General features: G+C 53.7%; 1 protein-coding gene across 15 annotated transcripts in view; it reads left to right on the top strand.

Moving 5' to 3' along the window:
* Positions 1-17,077, top strand: part of LOC116939177 (homeobox protein cut-like 1) — a 203,509-nt gene that overhangs the window by 154,273 nt on the left and 32,159 nt on the right. For 13 of the 15 annotated variants that reach the window (XM_032947256.2, XM_032947255.2, XM_032947252.2 and 10 more), the window contains 7 exons: positions 6,478-6,645; positions 8,601-8,656; positions 9,989-10,037; positions 11,258-11,357; positions 11,818-12,647; positions 14,317-14,461; positions 14,949-15,110. In XM_032947256.2, coding sequence (XP_032803147.2) covers positions 6,478-6,645; positions 8,601-8,656; positions 9,989-10,037; positions 11,258-11,357; positions 11,818-12,647; positions 14,317-14,461; positions 14,949-15,110 — 1,510 coding nt within the window. The remainder of the gene's footprint in view (positions 1-6,477; positions 6,646-8,600; positions 8,657-9,988; positions 10,038-11,257; positions 11,358-11,817; positions 12,648-14,316; positions 14,462-14,948; positions 15,111-17,077) is intronic. The other 2 variants (XM_032947259.2, XM_032947258.2) reach the window with 2 other exon arrangements.

Genomic DNA, 17,077 nt, shown 5'->3' with positions numbered 1-17,077 from the left:
AACGTAATTAATCTGACGATTGCGTTCGTCCTGTCGATTGAGAGAGCCTAATCCTAGCGCGCGTCGCCCTCTTTATTTGCGCGGTTATCATTACGTTGATTGGAGCCCGCGCAAATGAGGTTACATTAAACGAATGAGTTGCTTTATTCGCTTTCATTTTCTTTATGGCATCCAAAACAAGACGCAGAAACAAAGTGGGAGAGAGAGAGAGCGCGAGCAATCGAGATACGACGATGTCAAGGGAAGGGAAAAATAAAATAAAAACCCCCGCGTCTTGTTAATGACGCCGCTCGCGAAGCTAAAACGGAGAATAAGGGCCACCTCAGAGTGAATTGTGCCATTGTCTAATGCGTTATGACAAACGGGTGACGTGAAGTGGTCGCGCAGGCGGTTAGCGGCATTGCCAGACTTAGAAACGCGTGATTAGATTATTGTTCTGATGATTATTTGGCGGCCATAAATTTCCACGCGATGCGCCACTTTGTTACGCTGTCATTTGTGACCAGGTTGCTCCTAAAAAAAGAAGCCAATAGCTCAGTGCGCCTTACCTGGTAAAATTAAAATACAATGCCTTTCCTGTACCTTGCACTCCTATTGCTGTTTTTGTTTTGTTTGTTGTTGTGACGTTCTGACCCCGTGCCCCGTACTGGACATCTGCGAAAAATAACTTTACAGCTCATCGGATTCCTCCAGCAATAAATCAATATTCCGATTCCACCTTGCGAACCTGGCCCACGTGAGTTCAATCCCCGTTCCACGGCAAGCCTTTAGCAGCGAGCGATATCTCCAAGCCTCACCTCCACTGACCTGAACTTGACCGGCAGTTGCGGCGAGGGCTTCGCCCTGCAGTGGATTGACAATGAGCCGCAACGCCAACAAGCGAGCAAAGCGAGAGATGACTTGCGTCTGGTTCGGGATGCCGGCGAAGTTTGGCTCACGATCCTCGGCCTCGGCCCGCTCGGCCCTCGGACCCCCGTCGAGCAAAGCCACGGGGCCAGTTGGGCAACAAGCACGCAGGCCCGCCCGGCCGCCCTAGTGGGCGACAACAAAGCTAACGTTTGGGCATTGGCACTTGCCACCTTCGATCTAAACGAAGTACGGAGAAAGATCGCCCACGAAAGCGTTGCGCTTCGCGACACGCCCTGTCATGGCAAAAAATGGCCGTTTGGGACTGCGGCATCAGATTTGCGCAGGCGGCTATTTAGAGAGTCAAAGTAGTGCCTGTGAGACCTGGGCATTGAATCTGACATGATCAGTTGAGACAAAGGCGAAATGTCCCCGTGCGGTGGGGTAAAAGTGCGGATACCTCCACCTCTTCCAGGACGCCTGACCAGTATGGGGGGGGGGGTGGGTAGGCCAAATATCCTGCAGAGGGGCTCTCGAGAGCTGCCTCTGAGTCGAATCCCACCCGCCGCAAGTGGTGTCAGCAGGTAATTGTGGATCTGCGCTGTCCGAGCCGTAAACCAGACCATAGACAACCCTCCGCGTTCACGGCTGCCAATTCCTCTTTCGCCCCGATATCCAATTTAATTGTGCGAACCTTTTTTTTGGTCTCCTTCGTTGTGTTTGTTGTCGTTAAATTATTAAAAGTCGCTCAGGAGCAGGCGGTAAATTATTAGGTTGGGTTACGGCTTGAGCGGGCGTTGTGGGTTTTTTTTTTATCATCGGTGCAAAGGTCGGGGTCCACGGTGATGTAGCGGATGTGGATGACGGTTGGCTGAGTGTCCGCGCCAAATGCGCCGTGAAATCCCATTAAGGCTTCATCTCTGCTGTGATTCTCATTCATACCCAGCACCGCGCCCCAGGACCCCGGGCCTCGGGTTATTGTGTAAACAATTGAAAGGGATGTGCTCACAGCCAATTTCTTTTTTAATTTCCCTTTGAAACTATGCTGGGCGGGAGAAAGGTTCGACACGTATTCTTCACAATTCTTGTCATTGTCGTAATCATCATCGTCGTTGGCGTAACGGTAATAATTCATCGATGGTAATTATCTCTCCGGAGTTGGCATAAATGAGCACGGGTTATGAGGCTGTGTCAGCGTTTTTGGAAATCGGTGGTGGTTATCCAGTGGTGATGCGCCCCCACATTCTTTAAAAATAACTGTTTTTTTAGAAACAAATTCTGTCATGAGGGAGGACCTTTGAATAATCACCTGTCAATTAATTTACGTTCATGAAAATCACTCTTGTTGACCGCAGGCCCAAAACGCCAAGGGGTCAGCAAACGAACACCGTGACTGAAGTTGTAATAGATAAAAAATAATTTGTACGTTTCTTTTATTGAACGTGGCTTGGGAAAAGAGAACCGTGGGAGAGAATTCCAAAGTAGAACAGCGGCAGGGAAGAAGCAGAAAGGGAAGAGTTGGTCGTGACGCGCGGTACGGCAGTTGAACACAATTGCCGATATACAACGCGGACGTTGTTGGGAATTCGACGAGTGCACTTTGACGGGCAACTAAAACACATTTTAATACACCTCCATTTCACGAGCGCGCAGGAGAAAAGCCACGCTCCCGCGCGAAACCCACCGACGGAGCTGACCCCGCCACAGGGCAAATGAGTGGCGCGCCGACGACGTGCGGCAGCCCCCCTCCCCCAACTGCGGCGCGAGCGAGCGAGGGGTGAGGGCCCTCGGTGATGGAGAGCATTCTTGGGATTCCGTGGGCGATTTGTCACCAAGCGGCGGCGGCGCCGCCACCCACCCACTTCCGCGTGATTGTTTCGTCGGGGTTTTTTTTTGTTGCACCGCCCTAATTGCGCGGCAATTGACGCAATTACCACATCGGTGGGGGGGGGGGGCTCGCGACTTCCTCACGAACGCGCCGTAATCTTTTAAAGCGGCGCGTAGAACGGCCCTTTTGTTTCCCCCCTTAATTTTTTCGGCCCTTTCGCACAGGCAGCTTTTTTGTGCAAACTTAATTAATTTCCCATTAAGCGTTTGGGTAAATAAACGACAGTGTTTTCACGAGGGGGGCGGCATGGGGTTTGTAACACTTCAGAGCCGCACGCTGTTTATCGCTTCGGCTTTCCGTGCGTCAGAAGTTTCGGTGGGTTGAAGCGCCCACGTAATTCGACCGTTGTTGGCGTTTCTTTGGCCTCGGGTAACGCTGTAAACACTTTACGTAAAAGTGCGCGCAATTACAAGGGGGGGAGAGAGAAAAAAGAGTGCGTTCATTCATTAATAACTTAAGACAACAAAAACACAAACCCGTACGAATTAAAATGGTGGCTTGGACGCTCGTTCCCCCCCACCCCCCTGCGAGATGCCGGGGGGCTCGGTCCGACGGATTCGCGGTGGAGGCCACGGGACGTAATTAGAGGCCCTGTTTTGTAGGCTTGACGCTCAAGGTTCTGCTGCTCTTCTCGTTTCAGCTTCATTAACCCTCCAGTGAGCCGCATTACAAAATCCGAGCACCGTCGCTCCGGCCTTCACCTCCTTTACCCCTCCCCACCCCCACGCGAGCTCGCACGTTGGACGCGTACACACTTATGCTCGATACTTATAAAAGTTTCAGAGCCGATGGTGGTGTGCATAGGAGCAGCGTTAATAATGCCCCGTGCCATGTCCCACTGCCGTAATTAAATATTAGTAATTCATGGGTCTGTCAGGTTTATGCGGAGAGTTGTTGAACCTAATGGAGATTAATAGTTGGCGTTGGAGACGTCATTTTTCTCCATTACCAGGTCGGCGATCTCGTGCCACGCGCGTCGACAGGAATTGATGGGTAACATTACGGCGGAGGAGTATCTGCTGATAATTGGCAGGACCGCGGCCCCTCGTTTTACATTACGGGGGGGGGGGGGGGCACTGCTCAAAGAGCTCTGAAAAATTACGGCGCTAGAATTAAACGCGTCCCGCTGAATGTCGGGCTGCGACGCCTACAGCCCGGGCACGGGGCCGACTCCGCCGCCGCCGGCACCGCCGCTGTCGTCGACGCCGTTTTTGCCGCTAAGAAAATGGGGCCGCCGTGATGGCGTGCCGACTGCCGTTCAGACGCCAAGTGGACGCCCCCCCCCCCGGGAGGTGATGGTGCTGTCGAGATGTTGTCTCGTGTGCCACCGGAGATGGGTCAGGCAATACGGGCGCCGCGGTGCCTAAGAGATGTTAACTGTGCAGGAGGTCGTGGGTTCGATCCCGACCCTGACGCCTGCTGCTGTATATTTGGAGTTTTCACTCTCCCCTTGGTCGCGTGGATTTTTCTCCGGGTTCCTCCGGTTTTCCCCTCCACATTTAGAATCAACATCACGTGTCTAAGAGTATTTGGCTGCTATTAACATGATAAGCCACTTCGTTGAGCTATTATTTGTGATAGCCAGGTCGCTTCTGAAAAATAGCCATATAGCTCGGTGGGCCTTACCTGGTGAAATTCATGGCCGATATGCGGGAGAAAATTTATGGACAGATCTTGCAAATATAGTCGTCGAATGCTATACTTAAAAACAATCAAATATCCAGTATATTTAAAGCTGGTGAATTCACCAATTATTATTTTTTTACTTAAGCAAACGGTTAATAGTTTCTGACATTTGTTGAATCGATTAGAGTAGCGACTCGATTGAACAGAAATCGAAGTTCGTGGTGCCTTGGCGATCGGTTTCTGACGGAAGGTGCCAGGTAGCAAAAAATTCACTTCCGAGCCTCGACCAGCCATGCCGGTCGAGGCTCGGATCTGATTACAGCTCGATCTGATTACAACTCGATCTGATTACAGCTCGATCTGATTACAGCCACGAGGCTGTGGCCGCCCCGTCAGCCTGGTCGTCGTCCACTCAGGGGAGGTATCTCTACGTCCAGAGGGCCATGATGGACAGGGTCGGCCGAGCGGAAGAAAAGAGAGCCCATTGCTCATCGGCATTGGACTTGCCCACCGGGGGAATTCTCTTCTCCAGCTGCCAGTTACCTTCCTTCCTTCTCAGCCGTGGACGGTTTTTGATCCCGGTGACGTTGGGGATCCAGCCCCGGACAAAGTCAGCCGGTGTTCGTCCGCATTTACATGAAACCGGATGCTCGCGGAGCCGGAATGAGCTAACTGGAGTTTGAAACACAAGTGATAGCGGCAGCCCGCGCTTTGTCAAAAGTGCCGCTCTCATTGGCAATTTTTTTTGGCTCATTTTTTTTAATGCACGTGCTTTTTTATATACCTGCATGTGCGCGAGTGGCCTCGGAAGAAGCCACATCCGCCCCACCCTCAGCTTCAAAGCACTTGTTTTTATTTTCCTCGTAAACGTCGCTTCCTCATCGGCGAACGTGGGGGTGAGTTTTTAATGTAATGGGGATTTATCCCTTCGATTGTGAAAATGTTGTGGTTTACAGAGCACGGTTCGTATTTTCGTCCGAAGTGCTGCCACTGGCGAGTAAAATAATTTGGCAAGTTCCTGGTTTTGTCTGGCTCTCTGCAGCCGTTCTCTCGGCTCTCGAGACGCCAAACAGCTGGCCGTCCCATTTGTTTTCTGCGGCCTGTTGTGGAGCGAATGCGGCAAGGGGCAGTCGCACGTCTTTCCCTATTTACTTCCATTCTCCTTGACACCGAAAAATGCATTTTTGTGATACTCCACAATCAGTGGCACTTGAGAAAGAGAAAAAAAAAACTTCTTCAGAGTAGGGGGTCCATTTCCCAAAACGTTGCCTATTATATATTTATACATACCCGTCAACCCCTTACCAGTGCCTCTCTTATTACAGAACAATTCAGACCGTATTGGTCACCCCGTGCCCTTATAAATCTCAATGTTCATCCTACAAAGTCCCATCACAAGGGAGAAACAGAAATAGACAATCTTCACCACTAGTACACTGACCACTACACTCACCACGAGTATACTCACCATATTGAAATGGACGTACGCCGTATGGACCTGAAAACGCAATTTCCCTGCACAAGAATACGTGGTAGACGTTGTCGGTTGACAGGTATGTTTATAAAGTTCCTTTATACATTTTTTTCCTTCTTTAATTGCAGCGTAATTAATTTATTTGTTGAGTTTTGTTTATTTTTATTTTAACTTTAGATGACGTTTGTCAACTTGGGAAGAGTTTTTTTGCTTATTTTGTTTGTCACCACTGCCAGACATCTGGCGTGTGTTTCCGCCCGGGGCTGGTGGCACGTGTGCCTGTGACACCCGCCGCTTTGTAGGCATGGGTTGGTGGGGGCCACATATAGATGTATGAAACTCCCGAGCAGTACGTCAGGTTGGTTCATGAACAAATATCTCTGCGGACCTTTTGGGCGTTATCGTTTTTTTGTATCATTTATCAAGGTTGCTGAGCGCAGGCCCAAAGGCGTCAAACGACAGGCAGCCTAAACCAAACTGCCCTCGTGACGTTGTCACAAACAGCAGTCGACGCGTTTCTTTGATTGGGCGAGGTTGCGTGAAGCAACCGCATCGTTGTCATTTTAGAATTCTTGAACGCTCTCCCATCGCTTGGTCTCATTGGTGTGCTGCGGGCGCGGCACCGCCGCGCTTGTCCCGGCAGACCTCGCGGAACCTGGAGATGGAGGTGCTGAAGAAGGAAGGCGAGATCTCGTGGCTCATGGGCGAGATACGGCGCCTTCAGGCGGCGCTCGTCAAGCTGCGCGAGACCTCGACCGCTCAGATCCTGCAGATGGAGGCGCAGCTGCAGGAGAGGAACCGTCGCATCCAGGTGCAGTCCCCGCGCTCGCCTCCACGCCGCCCGGCTCCCCCCCCCACCCCGCTCTCCGGTCTCATGGTGGCGAGATGTTAACTACCTCGCCTGGTATACAGGAGGTTCGATCCTGACCCTGCACCTGCTGTATATTTGAAGTTTGCGTGTGTCTCTCTCTCTCATCATCATCACAGTGGCTCGGAGATGTTAACTACCTCGCCTGATACACAGGAGGTCGTGGGTTCGATCCCGACCCTGACGCCTCCTGTATATTTAGAGTTTGCGTGTCTCTCTCCCCGTGGTCGCGTAGATTTTTCTCCGGGTCCTCTGGAATTTCCCTCAACATTTATAAATAACGTCATGCGTTTAGAGTATTTTTTCTGCTGGTATACATTTTCCACACGACAGGCCACTTCGTTGCACTATCATTCGTGGCCAGGTCGCTTCTGAAAAAGAGCTATACAGTATAGCTCAGTGGGCCTTACCTGGTAAAGCAAAAAAAAAATTAGTTCAGTGTCACCGTTGCCTGCGCGTTGCAATAAACCTGGCGTCGCGTTCGCCAACTCGGTGGCTTGCGACAGTTCATTGGTCGTCACGAAGGGACGGAACGGCTGCGGCGCGTGCCGTGCAAAGCATCCCAGTCGCTTCCCGTTGCCCCGCCCCCCCCCCCCCCCGCCTCCTTTTCCTCAACATGTACGGTTTGAAATTAACGGGTCTCAAACACGCGGCGCTTCACGGGGGCAGGAGACACAATACCGCAAGTGCAGCCGGGTGTTCCGGCTGCGCGACACAGCAGCCCTTATTTCAAGCGTCGCCCCCTGCATGAGTCGCCGCAGCCTGTGAGATCGGGTTGCGAGTCTCCGGGAGCTATTTTAGCGGTTTATGAGCAGTGGTTTATGTCTCCCTGGTGCGCTGATTTTTTTTTTTGTCGAGGCAGTTAAAATCCTGGTCCAGACGCGTTCAAAAACAACGCACGAGCTCACGGGCAGCAACAGTGCCTCCTCGGCCTATATTTGATTGCGGGGACGGATACACCGTGAAATTATGCCGCTGTGAAATTGTCGACCTTGCGGCTTCGGTGAGGCCGATCTCTCGCCTCCACGGACGCTTTGCCTCCGCGCCTGTGCACGTGTGTCTGTGCGTGTGTGCGCGAGTGTGCGTGTGTAGTTGTGTTTGGACAAGTGTGACAGTGCAGTGGGAGAGAGAAACCACAATTAAGAGTCCCACGCGCGTGTTAATTAGTGCCTGGCAGTAATAAAGGTCAGAGTCGCGCCAATCAGATGCCCTCTAATGAGTCCCCGTGCAAAAACACGTTTGTAGTCCCCACACCTACAGCCTCTCTGTGGTTTATTTAAAATAAATGGGTGCAGTGGCGCATATTAAAGCGTACGCGTAATTATCAAATGCTTTCCCCGTGCCGCACTTTCGTCTGTCATTATTTTTATTACTTTCTCTTTTTTTTTGCCGAATATGAATTTTTTTGTTGGCCGCCGTTTGGTTTCGAAAGAACGCGCAGCCCCCAGAAAGCGAGCAGCTGTTATTTGGCGGCACCTTCCCCCAAGCCCTACGCTGCTGCCGCCCCACGCCAACACGGGTTCGTCGATGAAAATTAAGACGCAAAAAATTTCCGTGATGGGCACGCGGAATCACGCAGCAGTCGCATCGCGAGGGGGCGTTGCGGCTGTTAATGACATCACGCAGATGTATCTCTTTTCCCCCATCCCCCCCCCACTGCGAACGAGGATTCTTCGGGTTTGTGTCGGACAGCCCAGCAGTGCGCGGCCATATCTGCGATATATACGATCTTTTTTTGCTTTTCAACGTAACTTTAATTGCGCGGTGCTCGCGTTTGCTCGCGACCCCTCGATACTGGGCGGAGGAGCACACCCTGCCCGCTTGCGCACGCCGTGACGTTACTCGTCGCGACGGACCGCTCGTCCAACCCGTCCGTCCGTCCGTCTTTGTCTCCGCAGAAACTGGAGGAAAAGCTCCAAGGCCGGACAAACTGTGAAATAAAGTCTGAAGTCAAGTAAGGGTCGTTCATGTTTTGCGTTCAGTTCGTTCAAAATATCCACGGTGTCACCATGTGTAATAAGTTAGTTATTTAAACAGACAAGGGTCTGTTTTACTGCATAAATATAAAATAACATTCTAGTCCCTGAGCCTGTGGGGCTATCTAGGCCAATGTTTTTCAGCAGCTTTTGTTTAAGCCAGCAAAAATGTTGGACCACTTTCAACTTGAACTAAACATTTGTTTTTTTGTTGATGAGACGAGAGAAAATGAGCATGGAAATAAACGCAGCATCGACATTGGGCGACGCTCACAACAACGAGCGGAGCCGCCGGGCGGCTAAAACACAGCAAGTCGGCACAGTAGGGGGCACAGGTGGGGCATTAGCCAATAATCTCAAGTCAGTCGACTCATGGCACCTGCTGGGTCTGTCCCGTGACCTCCTGACAGTTGGCGTTCGACACTTGACCTGGCCTTAAAGTGCACTTAGCCTAGCACAAGTGCCGTGGTGACGTCACCGCCACTTCGTGACGAATGGCGGCTGTTGTTGCTGTTGTGGTCACGTGCCTCAAGAGATTAGACCACTGAGCCGATACCGTTCAGATCCTGGGTTCAGATCCCAGGTTTCGGCCACCTGTGATTAAACCGGGTCCTTGGGGTATGGTCACTAATTACCGCAGAAAAAAATCCAACGCATTAAATTTAGTCTTTCACTTAATTTCGATCAATTCTAGCCTGGACAATGAATGATCTATTTTTTACTCTCAGGCACGCTAACGTTTCTCTGTAGCAGAGAGTGTAGGAAAGTGCGCCACCTAGTGTCGACATTATAACAACCACTGGTAGACTTGGCCTCAAATGAGTGCCCGGTGCGTAAACATCGCCACTCAGGGAAGAGAAAGGCAGCGGGACATGGTGCTGGCCAATCACCCCCTCGTGTGCCGTGGAGACCTTCATAGGAGCTCGCTAACAGCGCTTGTCCTCAACAGTCTGTTAAGGCTACACGGGAGATCTTTGTTGATTATTTGTGTGCCTGTTGTTGTGGGGAGCATTAGTGTACTTGTTAGCACTACAAACCCGACCACCTGAGTTTATATTTCTGATCTCGGTACAACAGTATCCATGACCTGAACCCGTCCCAAGCCTCTCCTAGGTCGACTCAGCCTTAAAATTACCTGGTGTTTAAACGTCAGTGTTCGAGAGACAAAGCTGGCTGGATGTGGTGCCGGCCAACTCACCCTGTTTGAGTGCTGTGCCAACCTTCGGAGATGCTCACTCACAGTACTTTCCTCAACGGAGTGCGTAGGCTACCCGGGGGATCATTGTCTTCGTTGTTGTTGTGTTTCTCAGTACGATGGAGACTGATGGGTTGGCGACGTCGGGGATCACGGTATCACGGGTGAGGGCCCACGATCACTTCCTCACATCGCTGCCGCTGATTACGATGACGATGCTGCTCTGCTCATTGTGTGATGATGACGATGGTGATAATGCTGCTGCTGATGTAACGGTTAGATAATAATGCTGCTGATGATAATGAGAATGCTGCTGATGATGTGACGATGACAGTGATGATGATAGTGCTTCTAAAAATGGATATGTTGTGATTGACAAGGGTTGGCCTGCTAATGGTGGTGATGCTGCTGCAGAACATGTTACTCATTCAAGCGTTGGTGTTCATGATGTTGCTACCTCTAAGAAAGCACATTTAACATTAAATAAAGGTAGCTAGTTTTTCTTTTCAAACACATTTATGAATATCAATAAAAAAAATGTGTTAATGACAATAACTACTCAGGCGTTGTGTACTTGTTGGGCGAGCACAGCGTTGTGCCTTGACATTTAATCATCGCATCGGGAGGACGTTTGTAATCTTCAGAAATGTATAGGTTATTTTTTTCCATGGTTAAGTCACTTTTTTCTCCCGAACCCCTCCGTTTCTCCGCCGACCGACACCCGTGAGAACAACCGAACCGCCCGGGAAACCCGCAAACTGGATGTCACATGGGTTCAACTCCCGGCCGGGGAACTTTAAAGAACCTCGCAACGCGTTTCCGTATCCGCCGTTGCCGCCCGGCCCCCGTTGCCGCCCGGCCCACTGAGCGGCCGAGGCGAGCCGGGTTACTCGGAATAAAAGAATCCCAGTTGGTGGGCTCGAGTAATGAAGGGTTCCTTCGTGACTTTCATCCTGCCTCACGGGCGTAGAAGCCACGGTTAAGTTATCTCTCAGCCCGCCACTGCAGAAATGCAGAATTTATGCACCTAACTCGAGGACCTACCAACCGACCGCCCCCCGTGAGAGATGGGTCCTGTCCACAGAGCCCGTCCCTGGGGGCACGGCGAATGGGGGCGACCGCTCAGGGCCCCGCGCTTTGGGGGGCCCCCCCGCGCTTCGACGTCACCGTGTCGGATGTAATACTTCCGGTTTAGTTTTAAAGTGTCGGGGGCGGTAGGGGGAAGGAGAGGCCCGCATGGCGTGATTTGCCCTGGGCCCTGCACCTCCCACCCCCCACCATGGACGGCCCCGGGCTGTCCAATGCCCCTTTGGTATAACCGTTTGTCTGCCCGTCCATGTGCCTGCCCTGCTTTACGCTCCTCTCGCCATGTCCCGTCGTGCAGGTCGTGAGCCGACCCCTTGACGACCTCTTCCGGATACAGAAGGTGCGCGCCCCGGTGATGGCGAGCGAGCCTTCGCACATCCTCGACGGCGACACCCGAGGTAACCCTTGACCCTTGACCCTCGGGGGTGGGGGGAGGCGTGGCTGGCCGAGGAATGTGTGCCTGAAACGCGGCTCTTTAGCCGGCGGTCGACTGCCACGGTGATCGTTCCGTTAACTAATCCGCGGCGGTGCGAGCCGGCTCCGTTGGAATTCTGGAGGTCTCTGCGGGCTGCCAAAGCACGTTTGTGAGGAATTCCAGCAGAGCTGATAATATAAATATCGGCTTCGTTGACCGAACGTAGGCTTTAAAGAGGAGATGGAAAAAGGTGCGCGACAAAAAAGTAAAAACACGTTAAAATTGAAAGCCGAAGCCTAAAGCGGTGACAGTAATGTGACGGTGTACATTTTAATCGACTTCTCTTTGCTCTCTCTGCTCTATCCCGGCATTGCCTGGCCTACCTTCCTCTCCTCCGGCCTCGCCCCCTCCCTGCCTCGCCCTTCCCTCGCGCCCGCCGCCAGGTTCGTTCGGCCGGGAAGAGAACGGCTCCGTCGGGAGCCGCTGCCCCTCGGAACTGTCGAGCTGCGTGACGCCGCAGCCCGGCCACGCGAGCGGCGAGGCCGAGACGCCGCTCTACCCGCAGCCCGCGGCCGCGCTGGGCCTCGCCGCCGGCCTGGGCCTCGGCCTGGGCCTGAGCCCCGACCTCGTGCCGTCCCTCTTCCCCGGCTCGGCGCAGCAGCTGCCGATTTCCGCCGGCGGCGGCGGCGGTATCGGCGGCGGCGGTTCGTCGGCTGCCGGTTCGGCAGTCGCGGCGGCGGCGGCGGTTCGATCGCTCGGGACGTTCTTCCCCGTGCAGCTCCTGCATTCCATGTACGCTGCCAAGGCCGCGCAGGAGGCCAGCTCGGGAGCACCGGGCGGCGGCAGCGGCACGAGCGGCGGCGGCGGCGGCATCGGCTCATCGTCCGCAGCCACGGTGGCCACGTCTAGCCTGCTCTACCACCAGCCGGGCCTGTACGCGCCGCCGAGCGCGTCCCCGCCGGCCGTGCTCTCCCCTGGCGCCGCCAGGCCCGGCTCGGCACGGAGCGGCTCGTCGCCGCCGCCGCCGCCCCCGCTACCGCCGCCCGCGGTGATGTCACCGGGGCTCCTGCGCAACGGCGTCGCGGCGGGGCAGGCCGAGTGCGCGTCGGGCGCTAGCAGCAGCAGCGGCGGCGGTGGCAGCGCGGGGCTTGCGGGAGAACTGGACGAGCCGGACGTGGACACGACGGAGCTGGCGCGCCAGGTGAAGGAGCAGCTGCTGAAGCACAACATCGGGCAGCGCGTCTTCGGACACTACGTGCTGGGCCTCTCGCAGGTGGGGGGGTGACGGCGTCGGCGCAGCGGGTGCGGGCGAGCGAGTTGCGGGCGAGCGGTTGCGGGCGTGGGCGAGCGAGGCAGGCGAGCGGGCCGGTCGTGGGTGATCAGGCGGGCACAGGCGAGTGGAGCGGGCGAGCGGGCGCGGGGGGCGGACGCGGGGGGCGGACACGGGGCGGACGGGCGGCGGTCGACGCGGTTTTGTTTTTTGGGACGAGTGAATGGCGACCGACTGCGATTGGGTGCTCAGAACAGATGGGACGAGAAGCTTGCATCGATTATGTAACGCTCGGCAAAATTCGTCATTCGCGTTCATTACCGTACGGAAGCAGATTTTTCAGCTTTCAGGGCAAAACACGCGTGCAGATTCGTAATAGTCCTTTTTTTTGGTCAACGATGCTGCCGTCCACCGGTCGTTGTTCATAACCATGAGCGATTCCCATCTGGGCACCGATCGTAGGGAGCGCCGTGTCTCCTGCCTCTGCCACCTCACTTTCCCACAGCCCGCTACCCACAATTCTCGCCGCACCAGGAGCAGGTGCATATTTCTAATAGTGCTTTTTATTTCCTGCTGGCTTGTTTCCGCAAGTTTTGGGCAACTTTTTTTCGTAACAATTTGGATGCTTCTCAATTTGTTAGGTCAGCAATACAACTTCATACTGAAGTTTGGCTACTATGCATCATATTTATGAGAGTTATTATAGATTCCCCTCCCTCACCCTCCCCCCCCCCCCCCCCCGTTACGGACAGATGTACGGCCAGAGGTAATGTATAAACTTAGCTGGAAAGCATGAAAATATCGGTGCCAAGTCCGCTGCAGTTGTGTTGAGCTTTGATCCAAGATGTTTTGGCCGGTGCTTCTTGGCAAGGGAGAGCCGGGAAAGCCACTGACAACGGCAGTAGTTTGCAATAGGTTCAAGATTCTTGCATTTGCTGTTAAGAGTACGTTAAAGACCCCGTGTGGGTGGCATTCCTCGCAAGGCAAGACCACACACTACATGCTGGTGTCGTTGCTAAGCCGTCAATTCATAACCACAATGTGGTTATCTCGGAACGCCTCGCCGAGTCTCGTGACTTGTTTCAGGACGATGCTGCCATGTGAACGAGTCTCTCGGATCTCCTGCTCTGGAGGGTGCCGTTTCTTTGTTAGATTGTATGGCGGATACCTTGGCGTCGGCAGTGGTGCAAATGACAAAACACTCGTTCTGTGATGAAAGACCGTTAGCCCGAAATACCGCCTATTATATATTTTCCTCTTAAGGCCACAGAGCCGTTGATGAACGTGTCGCGTTTTTCTGTGTGTGCGTACGCGCGTGCGTGTACACTTGTGCAGCGGCTAACGCGCCGCGCTCCGAAGCCGGCGACCCGAGTTCGATTCCCGCTCATCGCCACCGACACCAGTGACGGATTATCTAAACCATTCCTGGGCCTCCCCTAGGTCGACTCAGGCTGAATTGAGTACCTGGTGCTGCGTGTAAACATTGCCACTGGGGAGACAAAGGGGCCTGTGCGTGGTGCTGGCCACCCACCCCCGCATGTGCCGCTCCGGCCTATTCATAGGTGCTGCTCGCTTAACAGCCCCAACAGTATGTTAAGGCTACACGGGGCAAGGGGGGAACCTTTGTCTTTATGTGCTCTTGTAGACGCGGCTTCTCTTTCTTTCAACGCAGGGCTCCGTGAGCGAGATCCTGGCTCGACCCAAGCCCTGGTCGAAGCTCACGGTGAAGGGCAAGGAGCCCTTCCTCAAGATGAAGCAGTTCCTCTCGGACGAGCAGAACGTGCTGGCGCTGCGCGCCATCCAGGTCAAGCAGAGAGGTGCGCCTACACATGCCGTCCGGCCGCCAACCATCACCAGCATCACCGCTACCGACACCTCTCTCTCCCCCCCCCACCCCGCTTCGGCCCCACACGGCACTGCTGCCGCTGGTTCCATTACCAAGAACGTAATTCCTCCCGCAGCTGTTGCTGCTGTTGCTTCTGCCGTTGCAATTGTTGCTACTTGCTGTTGTTGCTGGAGCCACTTACTGTACCATCATCGTTGGTGCTGCTGCTGCTATTCATGTTACTGCCGTTGTTATTATCGTTGCTACTGGTGCCATAATTGTTGCTGCTGCTGCTGTGAATACTGCTGTTAATGTTTCTGCCTCCGCCACTGCTTTCACTGCTGCTGGTCATTCTCGTTACTGCTGTTGCCATTGTCGGCGCTGCTTGCGTCTGCCGCCACTGCCGCGACTATCGTCGCCGTTGCGGCCGCTGGCTCCCCACCCCCCCCCCCCCCACCTGATTGCCGGCGCCCCTGCAGGCAGCATCACCCCGAGAATCAAGACGCCCGAGAGCGGCTCCGATGAGGCCATCAAGAGCATCCTGGAACAGGCGAAGAAGGAGATCCAGGCCCAGAAAGGTTGGAGAGACGATCGCGGTGACAAAGACAAACGCCCGCCGCGTAGCCGTTCCGGACTGTCGGGTAAAAAAAGCGGCTTGTGTGGTTTTTTTTTTTTTGCGAGCACCTGGGTTGTTGGCGGGCACGGCACACTGGCGGGTCTGGCGCTCGGTTAGGGGGGGCCGCGCGCGTGCTCGCGCACGTTCCGTACACATTTAAAAACCCCCAAAATCCCAAAAAAGGTTGTCTTCGTTAAGCGCGCAATTGCGATGCCCCCCCCCCCCCCGCCCGTCTCAAGACGTCGTACGGACAGGGTGATACCCTGCGCACATACGCAGCTTGTGTCGGGGTTTTGTTTTTATTCGTTTGTAACTTATTATTACAGCAGCGAATGCAGGGTGAGAATTCGACAGGCCAGAGAGGGGGCGCCGCAGCGGTTAGCGCGCTCAGAAGAATCAGAATGTGAACATTTATCTACACTGGAAGAATCCGATGAGCTGCAAAGCTCTTTTTAACAGATGTCCAGTAGTTTCACAGAGGTCCACTCCACTGGGACCTCGTCGCTACGAGAGGGATATCTGAACCGATCCCGGACCACGCCCTCGATCTCAAGTATGGTTAAACCACTACAGTTATGGTGACAGGATCTGTTATGCCTCCGATTGAATCGACCAAGGAAAACAGAGAGAGAGAGACGCGTGGAGAGACACGCGCACGCTAACCCTCACATGCAAATGCGTGCACTCTGGTCGCGTGTGCGTGCGCTCGCACACGAATATGTTCAACGTCGGACGTGCTCGCGTGCGAAGGCATCCCAACGGCGAGTTAAGGGCGCGAGGGTTATAAGATGTTTTTGTATCTCGTACACGTGGGTAATATTCCAACACACATACATGTGTATGTATATTGTGAGCGCATCACGATGAGACCCAGAGCGTTCTCTCTCCGTTGTAACTTTCACTTTCGTTTGACGTTCAGAGACGACGATAAGTGAAGGCTGCTCATGGGCTGCATCGGCGTCGCGGCTTTTTCAACTTTGGAGTAAACAGTAACATTCCCAGTAAACGCAGAACGTTGGGCCGACCTTTATGATACAAAAAATGGCAAGGTTTTTTGTTGTCATTCAGGAAAAGCCTCGAGTCTCCAAGACACTTCTTGAGGAGGGGTCCGCATTGAGATGTTTGGTCAATTCTACTTTAAGGAGTGTTTTGCGTGTGGGAGGGAACCTGGACCACCCGGGGAAAACTGGCAAATTAAACATCTGCTTCTGGGGACCGTTCTCTAGCACAAATACAGAGACAAAGATCCCCCCATATGGCATTAACAAACTGTTGGCGCAAGTGCTGTTAAGCAACTATGAAGGCCCGCACGGCACACGAGGGAGGGGGTGGGTGGCTAGCACCACGCCCGGCCGCCTTTGTCTCCCCAGTGACGATTTGAGGCCAAGTCAACCTACGGGAGGCCCTGGACCGGTTCAGATCAATCGTCACTGGTGTTGGCCATGAGTGGGAATCGAATTCAGGTCACTCCCCACACACACACTTGTGTATGGCTTTGTGACCCTCGAGTTCTGGAGGCAATTATCGGTCAATCGTGTATACCTGTTAAATTTCCAAACCGACTGGACGATGACGTGACCAGGAAATGGCAGCAGTGGAGAAAGTGGGTTAGTGAACCCGTCATGTACGAGACCTCTTCTGAGATCCCTACAAGTGCTCCGTTTGACCCACGCACACCTAGGGGGGAGTGAGGGGTGCAATGTCCCACACGTCTTGCTACAGAGACTCACGTTCGTTTGACGGCAGTTGAACCATCTTAACGATCGCAGCCGGAATTGAACAAAATTAAGTGAAAACCAAATTAAATATTCATACTGTTTTTTTTAGTGCTCCACATTGGCAGTCACCCTCGCTACACTCGAGCATCCAGATTAATCGCAGTTGACCGAAAGCTGGATTCCAACCCAGGATCTCAGCAGCGCGGGCTGAACGGTTCACCGCTCTTGGCCGCTAGAACCACCCGGCCACCTCCGATGTAGTAACAACAACAAC

The sequence above is a fragment of the Petromyzon marinus genome, chromosome 5 (genome assembly GCF_048934315.1).
Source record: "Petromyzon marinus isolate PM22_M1 ecotype Great Lakes invasive population chromosome 5, UKy_Petmar_22M1.pri1.0, whole genome shotgun sequence".
NCBI lineage: Eukaryota > Metazoa > Chordata > Hyperoartia > Petromyzontiformes > Petromyzontidae > Petromyzon > Petromyzon marinus.
Note: the sequence above shows the minus strand (reverse complement) of the source record. Positions and strands in the feature narration are given on the sequence as shown.